Source organism: Palaemon carinicauda, chromosome 2, assembly GCF_036898095.1.
Source record: "Palaemon carinicauda isolate YSFRI2023 chromosome 2, ASM3689809v2, whole genome shotgun sequence".
Taxonomy (NCBI): Eukaryota; Metazoa; Arthropoda; class Malacostraca; order Decapoda; family Palaemonidae; genus Palaemon; species Palaemon carinicauda.
In genome coordinates this window covers 88,709,211-88,725,916 of record NC_090726.1, presented here as the reverse complement: position 1 = coordinate 88,725,916, position 16,706 = coordinate 88,709,211, and the positions used below count along the sequence as shown (strand labels likewise).

General features: G+C 44.2%; 1 protein-coding gene across 21 annotated transcripts in view; it reads left to right on the top strand.

Annotated features, from left to right (window-relative positions):
- Window positions 1–16,706, top strand: part of LOC137625896 (zinc finger CCCH domain-containing protein 18-like) — a 384,898-nt gene that overhangs the window by 129,133 nt on the left and 239,059 nt on the right. For all 21 annotated transcript variants that reach the window (XM_068356883.1, XM_068356874.1, XM_068357032.1 and 18 more), the window contains exons 7-8: window positions 3,043–3,247; window positions 3,786–3,939. In XM_068356883.1, the coding sequence (XP_068212984.1) occupies window positions 3,043–3,247; window positions 3,786–3,939 (359 nt within the window). The remainder of the gene's footprint in view (window positions 1–3,042; window positions 3,248–3,785; window positions 3,940–16,706) is intronic.

The following is a 16,706-nucleotide window of genomic DNA, read 5'->3' as shown; positions in this document are numbered from 1 at the left end:
TGCAAGCTCTTCACAACAGTTTACCAGGCAAAGTGGGCCTTTTTTGTGAATGTTGTCATGGAAGGGACATTGCTCCACTTAATGCCACTATTCCCCAGATTACAGACTTTTTAGTTGTAGTCTTTCTTTAGAAGGAGAAACTTCTCCTAGCCACGGCAGTGAAAGTATATCACTCAGCCTTGAGCCCTGTGTTTAAACTGGAGGGAATTATGACTTCCCCTCCTCATGGGAACTCTCAGCTTTGAGTAAGAGTTTTGAGCAATTGTGTCCACCACGGGAAATCAGACCCCCAGTGGAGCGTAATAAAGGTTCAGTGGTCCCTAAAGATGGCATCTTATGAACCCCTCCATAAAGCTGTGGACAAAGATCTAATGTTAAAACAGTATTCGTCCTTGCCCTGGCATCATCGAAGTGGGTGAGCGAGCTTCATGGTCTATCTTATTTTCTGTCTCACTCCAAGGGGTGGAGAGATCTGTCATTTTCATTTGTACTTGAATGTATAGCTAAGATCCAAAGTCCATCTTTAAACGGTAATCAGTTTGACTGGTCCATTTCACTAATCAAGGAGATAACTGATGACTTGGACAGTTTGTTACTATATCATGTGAGGGAAGTCCATCTTTATTTAAAGAGGACTACATCTTGCCATCCAGGTACTGTATCTCCAACTTGTTTGTCAGTATCAGACGAAAGAAGAAAGTAACCAAGTACATGATCTCTTTCTGGTTATGTGGGACAATTATGAGAGCTTATAAATCTTTGGGAGAAGCATCTACTGGGGTTCCTCCCAAAGCGCATGTTATCTGTGATGTCACAACCTTAGTGTTCTGCAAGAACCACTCAGTAGCACAAAATCCTAGAGTGGTTGCCAGGAAGAGACAGACTACCTTCACTTTTCACTACTTTAAGGATTGTTCCCAAAGGTCCTTAGATACCTTCTCTCTAGGTCCTGTTGTGGCTGCTCAACTAGTGTGAGAGTTGAATGTGTAGGATCATCCTCTCTTCTTTCTCATCCTGCATTGGTAGTATCAGTGCTGATGGGAACTCCTGCAGATGAGCTCACATCTGGGGGTTATGATTGTATTATGTATCCTTCAATTAAATATTATTTTATTCTTACTGTATTACTACTAGCTAAGCTACAACCCTAATTGGAAAATTAGGATACTATAAGCCCAAGGGATCCAACAGGGAAAATAGTCCATTGAGGAAAGGATTATAAGGAAACAGATAGAATAGTATGCCCAAGTGTATCCTTAAGCAAGAGAACTAATCCAGGACAATAAAAGACCATGGTACAGAGGCTATGGCACTACCCAAGGCTAGAGAACAATGGTTTGATTTTGGAGTGGCCTTCTAGGAGATCTGTTTACCATAGCTAAAGTCTCTGCTACCCTCACTAAGAGGAAAGTAGCCACTGAACAATAACAGTGCAGTAGTTAACCCTTGAATGAAAAACAATATTTTTGGTTATCTTGGTGTTGTCAGGTGCATGAGGAAAGAGGAGACTGTGTAAAGAATTGTTCAGACTGTTCTGTGTGTATGTGAAAGCAAAGAAAAAAATGAACGATAACCAGAGAGGGACCCAATGTAATATATCTGGCCAGTCAAAGAACCCAATAACACTCTAGCGGTAGTATCTTAACGGGTGGGTGGTGCCTTGGACATCATACTACCTATGAATATTCTTATGCTAATTAAATCTTTTGTCATGCCATAACTTTGTCACTTGCCTTTATGTCACACAAGGCTTGAACGTCATGCCCCTTACCTTTTATCAGAGATGGGCATAACTTTTCATATCAAGGGTCAGACAGATGCCTTATTTGTTGTTGGGGATTTCCTCCCACTTAAAGGAAAACTTCCCAATAAATGATGAGGATTTGTATCTGCATAGAAACAAACTTCAATTTTAGAAAATAATTTTGTGTTTTTCCGTAGTCATTTACATATATATCCTGCCTCAAGCACCCTGCAAGTCCCGACCAAAAGACGCTGAGAATTCAATATAGTGGCATCAACTCGCAGTATTGCTAGACCCACACTAATTCTTCAATCTTGTAGCAAAAGCTGTGCTAGAGCTAACCCAATATATGGTTCAGTTTTGTATATCTAGAAAAAATGCAAATGCTATTTAAAATTTTAAATACTACAACCACGCTGTCAGAAAAATAGATTGAACTTGACTTTTTCTTAGACTAACCAGCTGATAAGGGAAATTTCTTATTTTTTTCGACTACAGTGTGTAATGCAGATGTGAAAAAAGAATGTTGAGTAGAGCTTGAACATATTTCATGTTATAATGTTATGATGTCTTTAAAGAGCTTTATAAAAATACAAGTTTTTGTTATAATATAAAAAACCATGTTATCAGAAATTTTATCTAAATTTTTATTTTATTATTTTACCTGAAATAGCATAATTTTTCTAAAAAGAATTATAAAACATCTGATTATAAATTAAAAACAATTAAATTGTGAAAATTTTACCTTTATTTTATAGAGAGAGAATGTTTTATCATAACTGAAATGCTATTGTTTTTTTATCATGCATTTCATATTACTAAGTATTACACGAGGATACTGTATATAAGACCCTCTTTTAATCATTTAAAATTGTACAGGAAGATTTTACAGCATGGGTTTAGGGCCAAGTAGTTTGTATATGTTAATGATAAAGTTCTTTTGTACATTTGCTTTTCTTTTTTTATTATTATTATTATTGTTATCAGTATTATTATACTGGAGAGTATCATCTTATTACAATAGCAATACTGTACATGTATACAGTACAGTTGAATAGATAAAAAAAAGAGGTTTGGGAGCAAGCTTATGTTGGAGTGCACCAATCATATCATAAAGGACATTGGGAGAGGGTGGGAAAAACTAAATTATATTTGAAATATTTTGCGTATCTATATTTGAATAACGAAAACTGATTGTATATTATTTTAATTTTCACTTTGTATTTTACAATTGGATTGGATGAATTTTTAGCATTTCAATTTTCTTGAAATGTTTGCTAATTATTATCGTTATGCAGATGATGAAAAGAGCTAATAAACGAAAAGAAACTGATGCAGACTTTGAAGAGAAGCGCTTCAATCTAAGCTTGGGCCAGGCAGAATTAGATAGAGAAAATGACTATTATACCCGGCCAGCCTCACCTGTGTATAAACAACCGGATGAAATTACTGATCAGTATCTGGATCCATATGAAAAACAAGCTATAAGACATTTCCGAGGTGGTAAGTATTTTTATCATTTCTTTCATACTGTAATTAGTAAAAATTATGACTAAGTAATTCAGTATTAAGTTATAAAACCAAAGAACTAGATAGTTCATGTTCTCACTGATGTTGGAGGTATTTATTATTGATAATGACAAGATATGGATATGAAACAATGAAAGAAAATCATTAACTATGCAAACCTTCACATAATAAAGGTCTGTAAATGGAGAGGAGAACCATTGTCAGATGCCATTAAAGATAAAAATTATAGATAAATAACAAATAAACTCATTAGAAAGCAGTAGTTAACAATTGTTTGAAAATTAGATGGAAATTTATATTTCAGCCATTTGGGAAAGACAGTGTATTGAGGTATCTTTTTTCATATTGGTTGTTAAAGCTCAACAATATGAGTTGCACCCTCCAGCTATAGAGGCATAGGCATTAATGATGATAACATTTTATCTGCTGAAATAAATAAGCTTTATGAATGGTTTGGAATGTGTACATTTGTAGAAATCAGAACATTTATGTTTTTTTCTCTTATGTACAGGTCATTTTGAAAACTTTGAGGTTCGGTATCATGTTGATCCAAGATACAGCATGAGGGAAGGAGGCCAGGACAGATCTAGGAGGGAGAAGTATGAACGTGAAGTATCCGAGAGAACTAACAGGCGTTCAAGAAATGCTCCTCCTGGTGAAGAAAGGTGTGTTTTTCATATTGTCCTTAGATATTTATAATACAGCAGGTAACCCTCGATCTTCAAGGGTGTTAGATAAAAAACCAATGCGTTATATTGATGCCCAAAGGTCAGTCAACTATCCACTGCCTATGTGCAATCGGCTTCCTCCCTAAATAACTACCTACATTGTTTTCACATGGTCCACTAACTGCACTGTAAGTTATATTTCTGTAATTTTTAAGTACAGAAGGTTACATTACTCTAATGGTACTGTACTGTACTGTAGAAACTCCTGTTTGTTCCGACACAGATACAAACCTCCGCTATTTATAGGGTTTTACTTTCGGCAACGCTGAAAACCAGCCGAGACAATTTTAGTGAGGGATAATTACTCCATCCGCTAGTTAGTGGGAAGGGGTTGGGGTAGACTAGCTACCCCGCTCACTCACACCTGTCGGTTGAGTAACCACCTTTAATTTTGGCTCGGTAGAGTGCAGACGTGCCGTCTCTCTCTCCCGTTAAATAAACTGCCTTGACTTTATTACTTTTTCTTTTTCTTTTGTGTGTGTATGGTTATTGTCCCGCTATGCGGACATGTCCAGGGATTGAAGGCCGCAGCTGCGGCACCTTTATGTCGTCCGTGGAGACGGACTCACACCCTTTATGCTCGGCTTGGCGGGGAACTCAGTGTTCGCTGGACAACACCTGTTCCGAGTGTAGGGAGTGGCCTGCCTCCCAGTGGGAGAGGTTTGCGCGTAAGAAGAAGAAGAGGTCTAAACGCGAATCTTCGCTTGCGGGGTCTTCCTCAAAATCGAAGAAATCGTGGGCTTCTGCTTCCTCTACGCCCAAATCTCTGCCCGAAGCTAATCCTCGACCAGGCCTTTCCGGGGTACGGTCGAGCAGTAGCGCAGGGCTTGTGACTCCAGGTCAACACTGTGGGATAGATGAGGATGGCGGCTCCCCTAGTGAGTCGGCTCCTTCTCTTCTCGCAGGGAGCGCCTGTTCTTTTCCAGACCTTGGGTCTGGTTCCGACGCCGAGGAGTTAGCTAAGCACCAGGGGTGGTGGCAGGGCTCTCTCCAAGGCAAGCTTCCCCTTCGGGGGAACATATCTCTCGTTCGCAAGAGAAGGTTGCCTCTGTGCTTCGGCAATCTCCTTACGCTTTAGGTTCTCCTCCAGAGGCGGAAAGAGAACCTTGTTATAAGCTTAGTTCTCTTTCGGAAGAACTTTTCTCCCCTGCGGAGGTTTTATCTGTTGACCTTAATCAGCCTTCCCCTTGGGCGGAGTTTGTTGTATGTTCCTCTCTGGAGGTTCGTAGAGTGGAGGGATGGGTAACCCCTCTCCACCTTGGGCGTTCTCCTCCTCGGGCTGCAAGGAGACGTCTTTTTGAACCTGCTGGTTTTCCTCACGTTGACCGTTCGGGGTCTCGTGATGATCAGCCCTTTTGGGCTAGTGTGATCGTGAGCCTTCGGGCTCTCGTCATGTTGATCCTGCGGATTCTCATGACAGCAGGAGTCCTTCGGGTCTCCGTCGCGCTGAACCTTCGGGCTCTCGCGACTTGAAACCTTTGGGTTTTTCTTACGCTGAACCCTCGGGCTCTTGCGACTTGAAACCTTTAGGTTTCTCTTAAGCTGAACCCTTGGGTTCTCGTAACGACAGTAACGTTGAACCTCCGGGTTCTCGTACCGTCAGTCACATTGATCCTTTGGGATCTCGTGACAGAGGAACCTCGATTCCTCGTTACGCTGACCCTTCGGGGTTTCGTAACCTGAGTTACGCTGACCCTTCGGGGTTTCGTAACCTGAGTTACGCTGAACCCTTGGGCTCTCGTAACTAGTTGCGCTAACATTTCGGTGTATCGTGACAGAGAAACTCCGGTTTCTCGTTGCGTTGATCCTTCGGGTTCGCGCAACACAGTTCACGCTGAACTTTCGGGTTCTCGTGACCAGAGTCATTCTTTTTATGACAGAGAGTTTTTAAACCCTCGTTGTGTTGATCTTTCGCGCTCACACAACACAAGCTATCGTGAAACTTAGGGTGAGCGTAGCAGGGAGTTCCCTCACCAACCTGAGAGCTCCCGCGTGCACGACCAAGTTGGCGCGCACGGCCAAATTGGCGCGTATGACCGAATTGGCGCACACGACCGTCTTTACGCGCGCAAGCGATATGGCGATCATGGCGCGTGGGTTCATCCTTTGGCGCGCCATATGCACGAACATCCTGTTGCTCACCATGCGCACGAACATCCTGTTGCGCGCCATGCGCACGAGCAACCTTATGCGCGTCAGGTCAGCGAACAACCTCATGCGCTCCAGGAGCGCGAAAAAGGTGCGCGCAATCGGGAAAGGCGCGTGCACGAGCTCCCTTCTGCCTACCAACAGTCTGGCTCAAGAGCGCACGACCATCTTGGCGCTCGCATTCAGTCTCTCGAGCCCCTTAGGCCTCAACGGAGACAACAGTTGCCTTTGCAACCGAGCCCAGACCCTATCCCTAAAGGTAAGCCTGTGCTGATCTTGCCTGTAGGGAAGCCTCCATCAGACAAGAGGGTTAGGAAACCTGCCCAGGTTCCTAAACCCAGGGAGCAGTCCTTTCCTAAGGACCTTCCCTTTAGTTCCTCAGGAGCCCGTGACCCTCCGTGGCTTAGCAACTTATTCAATATAATGCGCCAAGCCATGAAGGGAGTATTTCCCCGCTCCCAGTCCTTGGGTGATACACCTAGGATTTCCTTGTCACCTCCTTTCTTCCCAGGGTCCTCTCCTCCCTCCTATCCTAGGAGGAGGTCGGAAGTTCCCGCACAGGCGGGTCCTTCAGGCAATGGGAGACGATCATCCCCTCGCAAAAGACCTCTGGAGGAGATTAGGCATGAACCTCAGGGTAGCCCCCTGCAGTTCAAGATGCCACAGGCCAGACCAAAGGGGGAAAGGAAAAGAATTCGTCCTTTTCCCCTCAAGGAGGATAGGGTTACTTCCTATGGAGACTCCTTCCGTTCTTTACCGGTCGAGATAGTATCTAAGGAGGCACGACCTGCGACCGGACGGGATTCACCCCGTATGGCAATGGATTTACATTCCACCCGTAAGCCAACGGAGTCCTCTAGGCCCTTGGGGACAGAGGACCTCCGGCCTCGTAGGAGGGAACCGAAGGATTTGTTCACCATCCCCAAATCCTCGGCCAGGCTTCCTTTCTCACTGCCTCCCAGGCAGCCGGAAACGAGCACCTCTCCGGTAGTCTCCCTATCCCCAGTCTATACAGTTGACGACTTCGACCCATGCCGGGCTCTTATGGATGAGAGCTCGGACGTGGAAGGGCAGAGCGATCTCGAGGACAACGCTCTGCCAGCAGCCGCTAGCCCTATGCTTACATAGGATGAGAGGAAGGAGTCGGAACACGCCTAGCCTGCATCCGTTCCATCAATGGACTTCCAGATCCATCGGCAGCCCCTCTAGATGGAAAAGAAACGGTCCTTGACCAGTTCTATGGCACTCAGAAACCTCATAGGACCAGTGCAGCTTTGCCCTGGTCAAAGGGGTTGAAGAGTGCCAAACAGAAGGCAGTGTCCCAGGCAACTGGGTCCACCTCTTCTCTCCACTCCAACTCTTCCTCCAAGCTCCTACCTCCTCCGTATGTGTTTCAGAGGAGGTACTATGAGATCCTCGGGGAATCTCTTCCAATGCTGCCTCTCGACCACTCTATAGAGGCACTCTCGAAGGCCACCCCCTTCGAGAAACTTATGGGACTTCGTCTCCTTTTCGGCCTATGAAATCCTTAACCAGGAAAAGGTGGCGAAGTACGCCATGCAGGCTACTTCGTGGCTGGATTTCTGGTTAGGATGCTTAGGACAACTGATGCAGTTTAAAGACCTATCTCGGGAGTCCTCCAGGAAGTCTTTGGAGACTTTCCTATTGTCTGGCACTCGGGCCATCGAGTTCCTCTCCCATCAGATAGTGAATCTTTGGGCCAACACTATCCTGAAGAGGAGAGATGCCATCATAGGCAAGCTCTATAGACATCTCCCTCAGGCCGAAGTAGCGAGTCTGAGAAATGCTCCTTTCGAGGGCAATTCTTTGTTCCATCCCGAGGATGTCAAGCGGGTGGCAGAGAGGTGGAGGAAGTCCAGTCAGGACTCCCTCATCCAAAAGGTCTTAACAGTTATACCTTACCCCTCTCAGCCGCAGCGGAAAGTGCAGCAAAACCCGCAGCCGAAAAGGGCTAGAGACCCAAAACAGCAGGGTATAAAGGGTGCAAAGCAGGCCTTTCACAGCAAAAAGTCCTTTCGTGGAGGAAAGGGTAAGAAGGGATCTGGCCGAGGCCGGTCCCAATGAGACAGGCAATCCTCCCATTTGCCCACCTGTGGGGTGATGCCTGCAAAGCCGCGGGCAGAGGTGGCTTCACCACGGGGCCGAACCCTGGACGGTCGAAGTGATTCGTTCAGGGCATCGTATCCCGTTCACGCTCTCTCCCTCCACTGACTCGAGTGCCGATTCCATCGAACTCCTGTGCGAACGGACCCACACAGGAGTTTGCCCTCAGGGCAGAAGTCCAGTCCATGTTGAAGAAGGACGCTCTCCAGGAGGTCCTCGACGGGTCCCCAGGCTTCTACAGTTGACTCTTTCTTGTGAAAAAGGCGTCTGGAAGCTGGAGACCAGTCATCGACCTCTCGGCCCTGAACAGGTTTGTCGAACAGACCCCTTTCAGGATGGAGATGGCCGACACAGTCAGACAAGCGATAAGACCCCAGGACTTCATGTGCACTCTAGATCTGAAGGACGCATACTTCCAGATCCCAATTCACCCGTCTTCCAGGAAGTATCTGAGATTCATGTTCAATCGGAAGCATTACCAGTTCAGGGTACTGTGTTTTGGTCTTTCCACAGCTCCCCAGGTATTCACGAGAGTATTGGCCCTAGTATCATCTTGGGCTCACAGAGTCGGCATCCGTCTCCTAAGATACTTGGACGACTGGCTGATTCTGGCAGACTCGGAGGCGGCCCTTCTCCGCCACCGAGACGAGCTTCTAAGGTTTTGCCAGGACCTGGGGATCGTGGTAAACCTTGAGAAGTCTCAACTGCTCCCCTTTTAAGAACTGGTATACCTAGGCATGTGATTAGACACCCTAAGGCACAAAGCGTTTCCATCAGACGAAAGGATCCAGAGACTGAGGGAGATAGCACAGGTCTTCCTCAGTCGGGAAGAGCTCCCGGCGCAGTATTGGCTTCGCCTTCTCGGTCACCTCTCTTCCCTGACCCGACTGGTCCCCAACAGTCGCCTCTGGATGAGATCTCTCCAGTGGCGACTAAAATCCCAGTGGAACCAACACTCCGATTCCCGGGATCACCTAGTACGCATAGGGCTAGAGGAACAGTCGGACCTCAGGTGGTGGCTGGCGGAACCGAACCTCTGCAAAAGGGTCGATCTTATCATCTCTCCCCCGAAATTGATGATTTTTTCGGATGCATCAAAATAAGGGTGGGAGGCTCACGTGCTGCACCATTACATCTCCGGCCAATGGTCCAAATCAGAAAGGTACCAGCACATAAATCTCTTAGAGATGAGTGCAGCCTTTCTGGACCTCAAAGAGTTCCAACAGGTCCTGGTGGGGCACTCTGTGGTGCTGATGAGCGACAACACACGTCGTAGCTTATCTAAGCAAACAGGGCGGTACCTTTTTGCAGCAGCTGTGCCATCTTGCAGTAGAGATACTCAGATGGGCAGAGGACAACTCGGTGACTCTTATCAGCTCGCTTCATTCCGGGCAAGCGAAATGTGCTAGCAGACAAGCTGAGCAGAGCGACTCAGATAGTTGGCACCGAGTAGTCTTTGAATCCTCTGATAGCCAACAAAGTCCTGATATTGTGGGGTTCCCCGACTGTGGATCTGTTCGCAACGGCCCTGAATTTCAGGCTCCAGTTGTACTGCTCCCCAGTCACCGATCCCCAAGCTTTTTGGCAAGAAGCTTTTCAACAACGGTGGATAAACCTGGATGCTTACGTGTTTCCCCCATTCTGTCTGATGAGAAAAGTCCTCAACCAGGTACGAGCAAGCAACAACTTGCAAATGACCCTCATAGCTCTGCTATGGCATCATGCAGAATGGTTCCCAGACCTTCTGCATCTCCTCACGGAGATCCCGAGGGAGCTTCCTCCACAGCACGACCTCCTCAAACAACCACATGCCAACATCTTCCACAGTGCTGTAGCCTCGCTTCAACTTCACGCCTGGAGACTATCCAGCATCTCCTCACACAGAGAGGCTTTTCACAACCGGTTGCGAAAAGAATGGCTGGTCACCTCAGGAGATCCACAGAGGCAGTCTACCAGGCAAAGTGGTCAGTTTTCTGTGGTTGGTGTCGTGGAAGGGGTATCTCTCCCCTCGATGCCTCTGTTCCAACTATTGCGGAGTTTCTTGTATAGCTTCGGGAAGAAATGCTTCTCTCGGTCTTGGCAGTCAAAGGCTACTGCTCAGCCTCAAGTCTCGTTTTTAAACTGAAAGGGGTCGATATTTCCTCCTCGTTGGAACTTTCTTTGCTCATACGCAGTTACGAGCTTACTTGCCCCCAGGCAGAGCTAAGACCTCCCCTTGGAACGTGGTTCGGGTCCTCAGGTCCCTGAAGGGCTTCCCCTATGAACCACTACGCCAGGCTTCAGATCGCCACCTCACGTGGAAGACGGTGTTCCTGCTCGCTCTGGCTTCGGCCAAGAGAGTCAGCAAACTTCATGGTCTATCTGCTGATATCTCCAACTCTAGGAGAGGGGGGGAAGTAATCCTCAACTACGTCCCTGAGTTTGTAGCTAAATCTCAAAATCCGGGTGTGCCGGACTCCAGGTTCAGCCCATTTTGGATAGAGAGTCTTCGTTCTGTAACCGAAGATCCAGACCAACTGTTACTATGTCCAGTAAGGAGTCTTAGGTGTTACTTAAAAAGAACAGAAAAAGCTCGCCCCCGTGTACGAGCACTTTTTGTCAGCACGGGGAAGGTCAAGAGGAGGGTCACGAGGAATACTATTTCCTCCTGGATAAGGAAAGTAATCGAATATGCTCTATATCCAGATCCTCCTCTGTCCAACTGACCCAGAGCTCATGACGTCAGAGGCATTGCAACGTCTCTGGCGTTCAAGAGGAATTTTTCTGTGGCACAGGTATTGTAAGCGGGCGTGTGGAAGCATCGGACGACCTTCACAGCCCACTACCTGAAAGACGTAACCCACAGGAGCATGGAAACCTCCATTGGTCCTGTGGTGGCCGCACAATAAGTGATCTAATGCCTCAGGCTCCTTGATGGACAAGTAGCAGAGGGTTGAGGGCTGAGGTTACCCGGGTTAGTCTAGGGTGAATGAAAAGAATGTCTGGCTCCCTTCTTTCTTTCTCCTTCTCCCCCCCTTGGGTAATAGCTCTGCAAGACCGAAGCATAGCTGACCTCACCCCTCTGCAGGTAAGAATCATTTCCCTTGTGCATCCTGAGTATTATTATTATTATTATTATTATTACTATCCAAGCTACAACCCTAATTGGAAAAGCAAGATGCTATAAGCCCAGGGGCTCCAATAGGGAAAAATAGCCCAGTGAGGAAAGGAAATAAGGAAATAAATAACTGAAGAGAACAAATTAACAATAAGTCATTCTAAAAAAAAGTAATGTCAAAAGAGATATATCATATATAAACTATTAACGACGTCAACAACAAAAATGTCATATATAAACTATAAAAAGACTCATGTCCGTCTGGTCAACAAAAAAGCATTTGCTCCAACTTTGAACTTTTGAAGTTCTACTGATTCAACAACACGATTAGGAAGATCATTCCACAACTTGGTAACAGCTGGAATAAAACTTCTAGAGTACTGCGTAGTATTGAGTCTTATGATGGAGAAGGCCTGGCTATTAGAATTAACTGCCTGCCTAGTATTACGAACAGGATAGAATTGTCCAGGGAGATCTGAATGTAAAGGATGGTCAGAGTTATGAAAAATCTTATGCAACATGCATAATGAACTAATTGATCGACGGTGCCAGAGATTAATATCTAGATCAGGAATAAGAAATTTAATAGACCGTAAGTTTCTGTCCAACAAATTAAGATGAGAATTAGCAGCTGAAGACCAGACAGGAGAACAATACTCAAAACAAGGTAGAATAAAAGAATTAAAACACTTCTTCAGAATAGATTGATCACCGAATATCTTAAAAGACTTTCTCAATAAGCCAATTTTTTGTGCAATTGAAGAAGACACAGACCTTATATGTTTCTCAAAAGTAAATTTGCTGTCAAGAATCACGCCTAAAATTTTGAAAGAGTCATACAAATTTAAAGAAACATTATCAATACTGAGATCCGGATGTTGAGGAGCCACCGTCCTTGACCTACTTACAATCATACTTTGAGTTTTGTTAGGATTCAATTTCATACCCCATAATTTGCACCATGCACTAATTTTAGCTAAATCTCTATTAAGGGATTCACCAACCCCAGATCTACATTCAGGGGATGGAATTGATGCAAAGAGAGTAGCATCATCTGCATATGCAACAAGCTTATTTTCTAGGCCAAACCACATGTCATGTGTATATAGTATGAAAAGTAATGGGCCAAGAACACTACCTTGTGGAACACCGGATATCACATTCCTATACTCACTATGGTGCCCATCAACAACAACTCTTTGAGATCTACTACTTAAAAAATCAATAATAATGCTAAGAAACGACCCACCCACTCCCAACTGTTTCAGTTTGAAAACAAGGGCCTCATGATTAACACGGTCAAAGGCAGCACTAAAATCAAGGCCAATCATACGAACTTCCCGACCACAATCAAGGGATTTCTGTACTGCATTGGAGATTGTAAGAAGGGCATCACATGCTCCAAGGCCTTTACGAAAACCAAATTGCAAACTAGGGAATAGATGATTACCTTCAGCAAACCTATTAAGACGTTTTGCCAGAAGACGTTCAAAAACTTTAGATAATATGGGAGTTATGGAAATTGGGCGGTAATCAGTGGGACTTGAGCTACCACAAACACATTTACATAGAGGAGTAACATTACCAATTCTCCAACAAGTGCTAAAAGCTCCTCTTCTTGCTAACTTGCGTAAAATAACTGATAACTTTGGAGCTAAGAAATCTGCTGTCTTTATAAAAAACAAAGGAAAAATACCATTAGGGTCTACACCTCCATAAGCATCAAGGTCCATCAACAGAGCTTTAATCTCACGAGATCGAAAAGCTAAACTAGTTAGTTTAGCCTCAGGAAAACAAGAATGAGGAAGTTCAAGTTTTTCATTACTCTGTTTACTGTCAAAAACATCAGCCAAAAGGGTTGCCTTTTCCTTTGGACAGTGAGTGACTGAGCCATCTGGTTTAAGTAAAGGAGGAACTGTTGCATCTACACCAAAGAGTGCAGATTTAAGGATAGACCACCATTTATGTTCCTGAGTTGTACCAGAGAGGGTTTCTTTTATGATTAAATTGTACTCCTTTTCAGTTGAGGCATAAACTCTCTGAGCAAAAGCTCGAAGCTGAGTATAGTTGTTCCAGGTCAAATCTGATCTGTTACCCTTCCAAAGGTGATAGGCCTCCTGCTTCTCCAAATAAGCACGTCTACAATCATCATTGAACCACGGTTTGTCCTTCATTCGGTACCTTAGGGATACGCCTATCAATTATGTTGACTAGATTCTCATTCAAAGGGACAACAGGATCTACACTATTATATAATTGTGACCAATTCAAGCACAAAAGATCATGCAAAATCCCATTCCAGTCTGCTTGAGATTTCATATAAATTTTACAAGAATATGATATATCAGGGACAGGCTGCTCAGTCTTCACTAATAATGAAATCAAGGCATGATCAGAAGTCCCGACTGGAGAACCAACCTTACTAGTTATAACGCCAGGGGAGTCAGTGTATACGAGGTCCAAGCAATTACCAGACCTGTGAGAAGCTTCATTTATGATTTGCTCACAGCCTGATTCTGAGGCAAAGTCTAAAGCTCTTAAGCCATGGCGATCGGTAGGAGAGATAGAACTCAACCACTCCCCATGGTGAGCATTAAAATCACCAACAAAGACAAACGAAGCCTTTCTATCATCTTCTTGTATCTTAGCCATAATGGTAAGAAGACAATCAAAGATAGAATCATCCATGTCTGGATTCCGGTAGATTGAGTATGAATGAATACTTTGTTACGTCACCAATACCTCTTGAGGGAGGGTATTGGATATGTCTTAGAATACTCGAGTTCCTATGTGAAGACAAGCCACGAGTCTCTCTCACACAAGCTTCTTCAGGCCGCTATCAGTGAGTTACCTTGTAACTACTTTGATTTTAGTGAGGGTAGGGTTCCTACTAATTAGATCAAAATCAGTTAGAAGGAACCCCGGGTCATGACCAAGGCCAGTTGGTAGAACTTCCTCCCTCCTAAGAGTAAGTCACCCTATAAATAGCGAAGGTTTGTATCTGTGTCGGAACAAATAACAAATGTGGAAATAATTAGTATTTTTCCTAACATACAAACCTGGAGCTATTTATACAAATTGGCCAGCCACCCTGTCCCCTAGAAGTCCTGCCAGAAAGCAAAAGTGGTTACTCAACCGACAGGTGTGAGTGAGCGGGGTAGCTAGTCTACCCCAACCCCCTCCCGCTAACTAGCGGATGGGGTAATTATCCCTCACTAAAATTGTCTTTGCTGGTTTTCAGCATTGCCGAAAGTAATACCCTAATAAATAGCTTCAGGTTTGTACATTAGGAAAAATACAAATTATTTCCAAATTTGTTATTTTTATTTCCTTCCTAAAATAAACTAATAAATCACTCATAACAGTAAATAAAACTACTACTACATACAGTACAGTAATACTTCTCGGTACGAAAGATTCTGTATATAAAAAATTCATGATACGAAAAGAGATGCGAAGATTTTTCCACCTCATATTACGAAAAAACTACTCATGATATGAAAGTATATTCGCCCAGCTGTTGAAAAATTATTTTAAAATTTGCACGCCGCATTACTGTAAACTCGCCACCAGCGTCCTGCTCTCCCACTGGTTATCTCCCTACCTTGATGCTAGTTACTGCCATAAGATCCTGCTCTCCTATTTTATATCAATAAGAACATTTTTATGTTAAAAAAACATAATGAATAGTACTTTGTGTGTATGTACAGTATGTACATACACATTATACTACTATGCATATCAAAACATTAGCTATATATTTTTCTTTCATTTTAGTAAATGAATAATGGATCGTAACATATTTTCATTGTAATGTCATGATTATTTATTTACAATTGATTTTGTATCAATAAGAAAATTTTTAAAATAAGAAACACAATAAACAGTACTGTATTGGTTGTATGTACGCATATCAAAACATTAGCAATATATTTTTCTTTCATTTTGGTAAATAGATAACTGTTAAAAAAGCTTTTCATATTATAGTCATACCTCTTGACACGAAAGATTCTGCTTACAAAAATTTCATGGTGCGAAACGAGATGTGAAGCATTTTATGACTCTCATAGCAAAAAATGCTGCACGCAATGAGATGAGGAACGGTACAAGAGCCCAACCGTCTCCGAGACTGATTTTGAAATTCGCCCGCCGCCAGCCCATAAACTCGCCACCATCCTCCCGTACTCCAATTGATTATCTTCCTACTCTGCTGTTGTTTACTGCTATAAGATCCTTCTTTCCTATTGATCAGCATCTACTGCAGTGTATTCCATCATGCATCTACGCATTGGCGTTCTTCTTTCATTTTGTTTCGGCAGTGGTATCGTATGCATCAACTTTGTGTCAGGGATTTTGCTTTCGTGACTATTGTACTCTATCATGTTGCAATGTTATGTTAGTTTATTAACCATGGGTCCCATGAAAATTGCTGAGGTGCAGGGAAAGAAAACGTTGATGCCTTCTATGGAGATGAAGATGGAAATAATCAAGAAATACGAGCCTGGCATGCGGTTAAGTATGATCATGAAGGAATATGGCCAAAATCCGTTTACGATAGGAACGACCCTAAAACATAAGGAAGCCGTCAAAGAAGCAACACCTTCTAAGGGCATGACTATTTTCTCCAGGAAGAGGAGCCACGTCCATGATGATATGGAGAGATTGCTGCTTGTTTGGATTAAGGGTAAGGAAATCGCTGGTCAATACGATCACCAAGGCGATAATCTGCCAGAAAGCCAGCGCCATTTTTGGTGATCTCGTGTGTGCTCGGGCCGAAGACGATGCAGGAGAAGGGATAGCAAAGCAGGCACCCCCAGAGTTCAAGGCTTCTTGGTGGTGGTTTGAAAAATTTAAAGAGACGGTCTGGCGTTCATTCGGTGGTGCCTCATGGGGAGGCTGCAAGCTTGGACACGAAAGCGGCCCAAGCCTTTGTCAAGACGCTCAATGAGTTTACAGTCCCCAACAAGTCTTCAACTGCGACAAAACTGGGATTTTCTGGAAGAAGTGCCTCGTCGGATGTTCATCACAGTGGAAGAAAAGAAGCTACCGGGGCATAAGCCTATGAAGGAGAGGTTTACCCTTGGATTCTGTGCAAATGCCAATGGGGATTGTAAGGTGAAGCCCCTGCTGGTGTATCACTCGGAGACTCCTCGAGCCTTAAAGGCCCACAAAGTGATTAAGGAGAAGCTTCTGGTGATGTGGAGGTCTAATACTAAATCTTGAATATCAAAAACCTTGTTCACTGGGTGGGTAAACCTTTGTTTCGTCCCGACTATGAAGAAATATTTGGAAGAGAAGCGCCTCCCCCCTAAAATACCTGCTGGTGTTGGGCAAT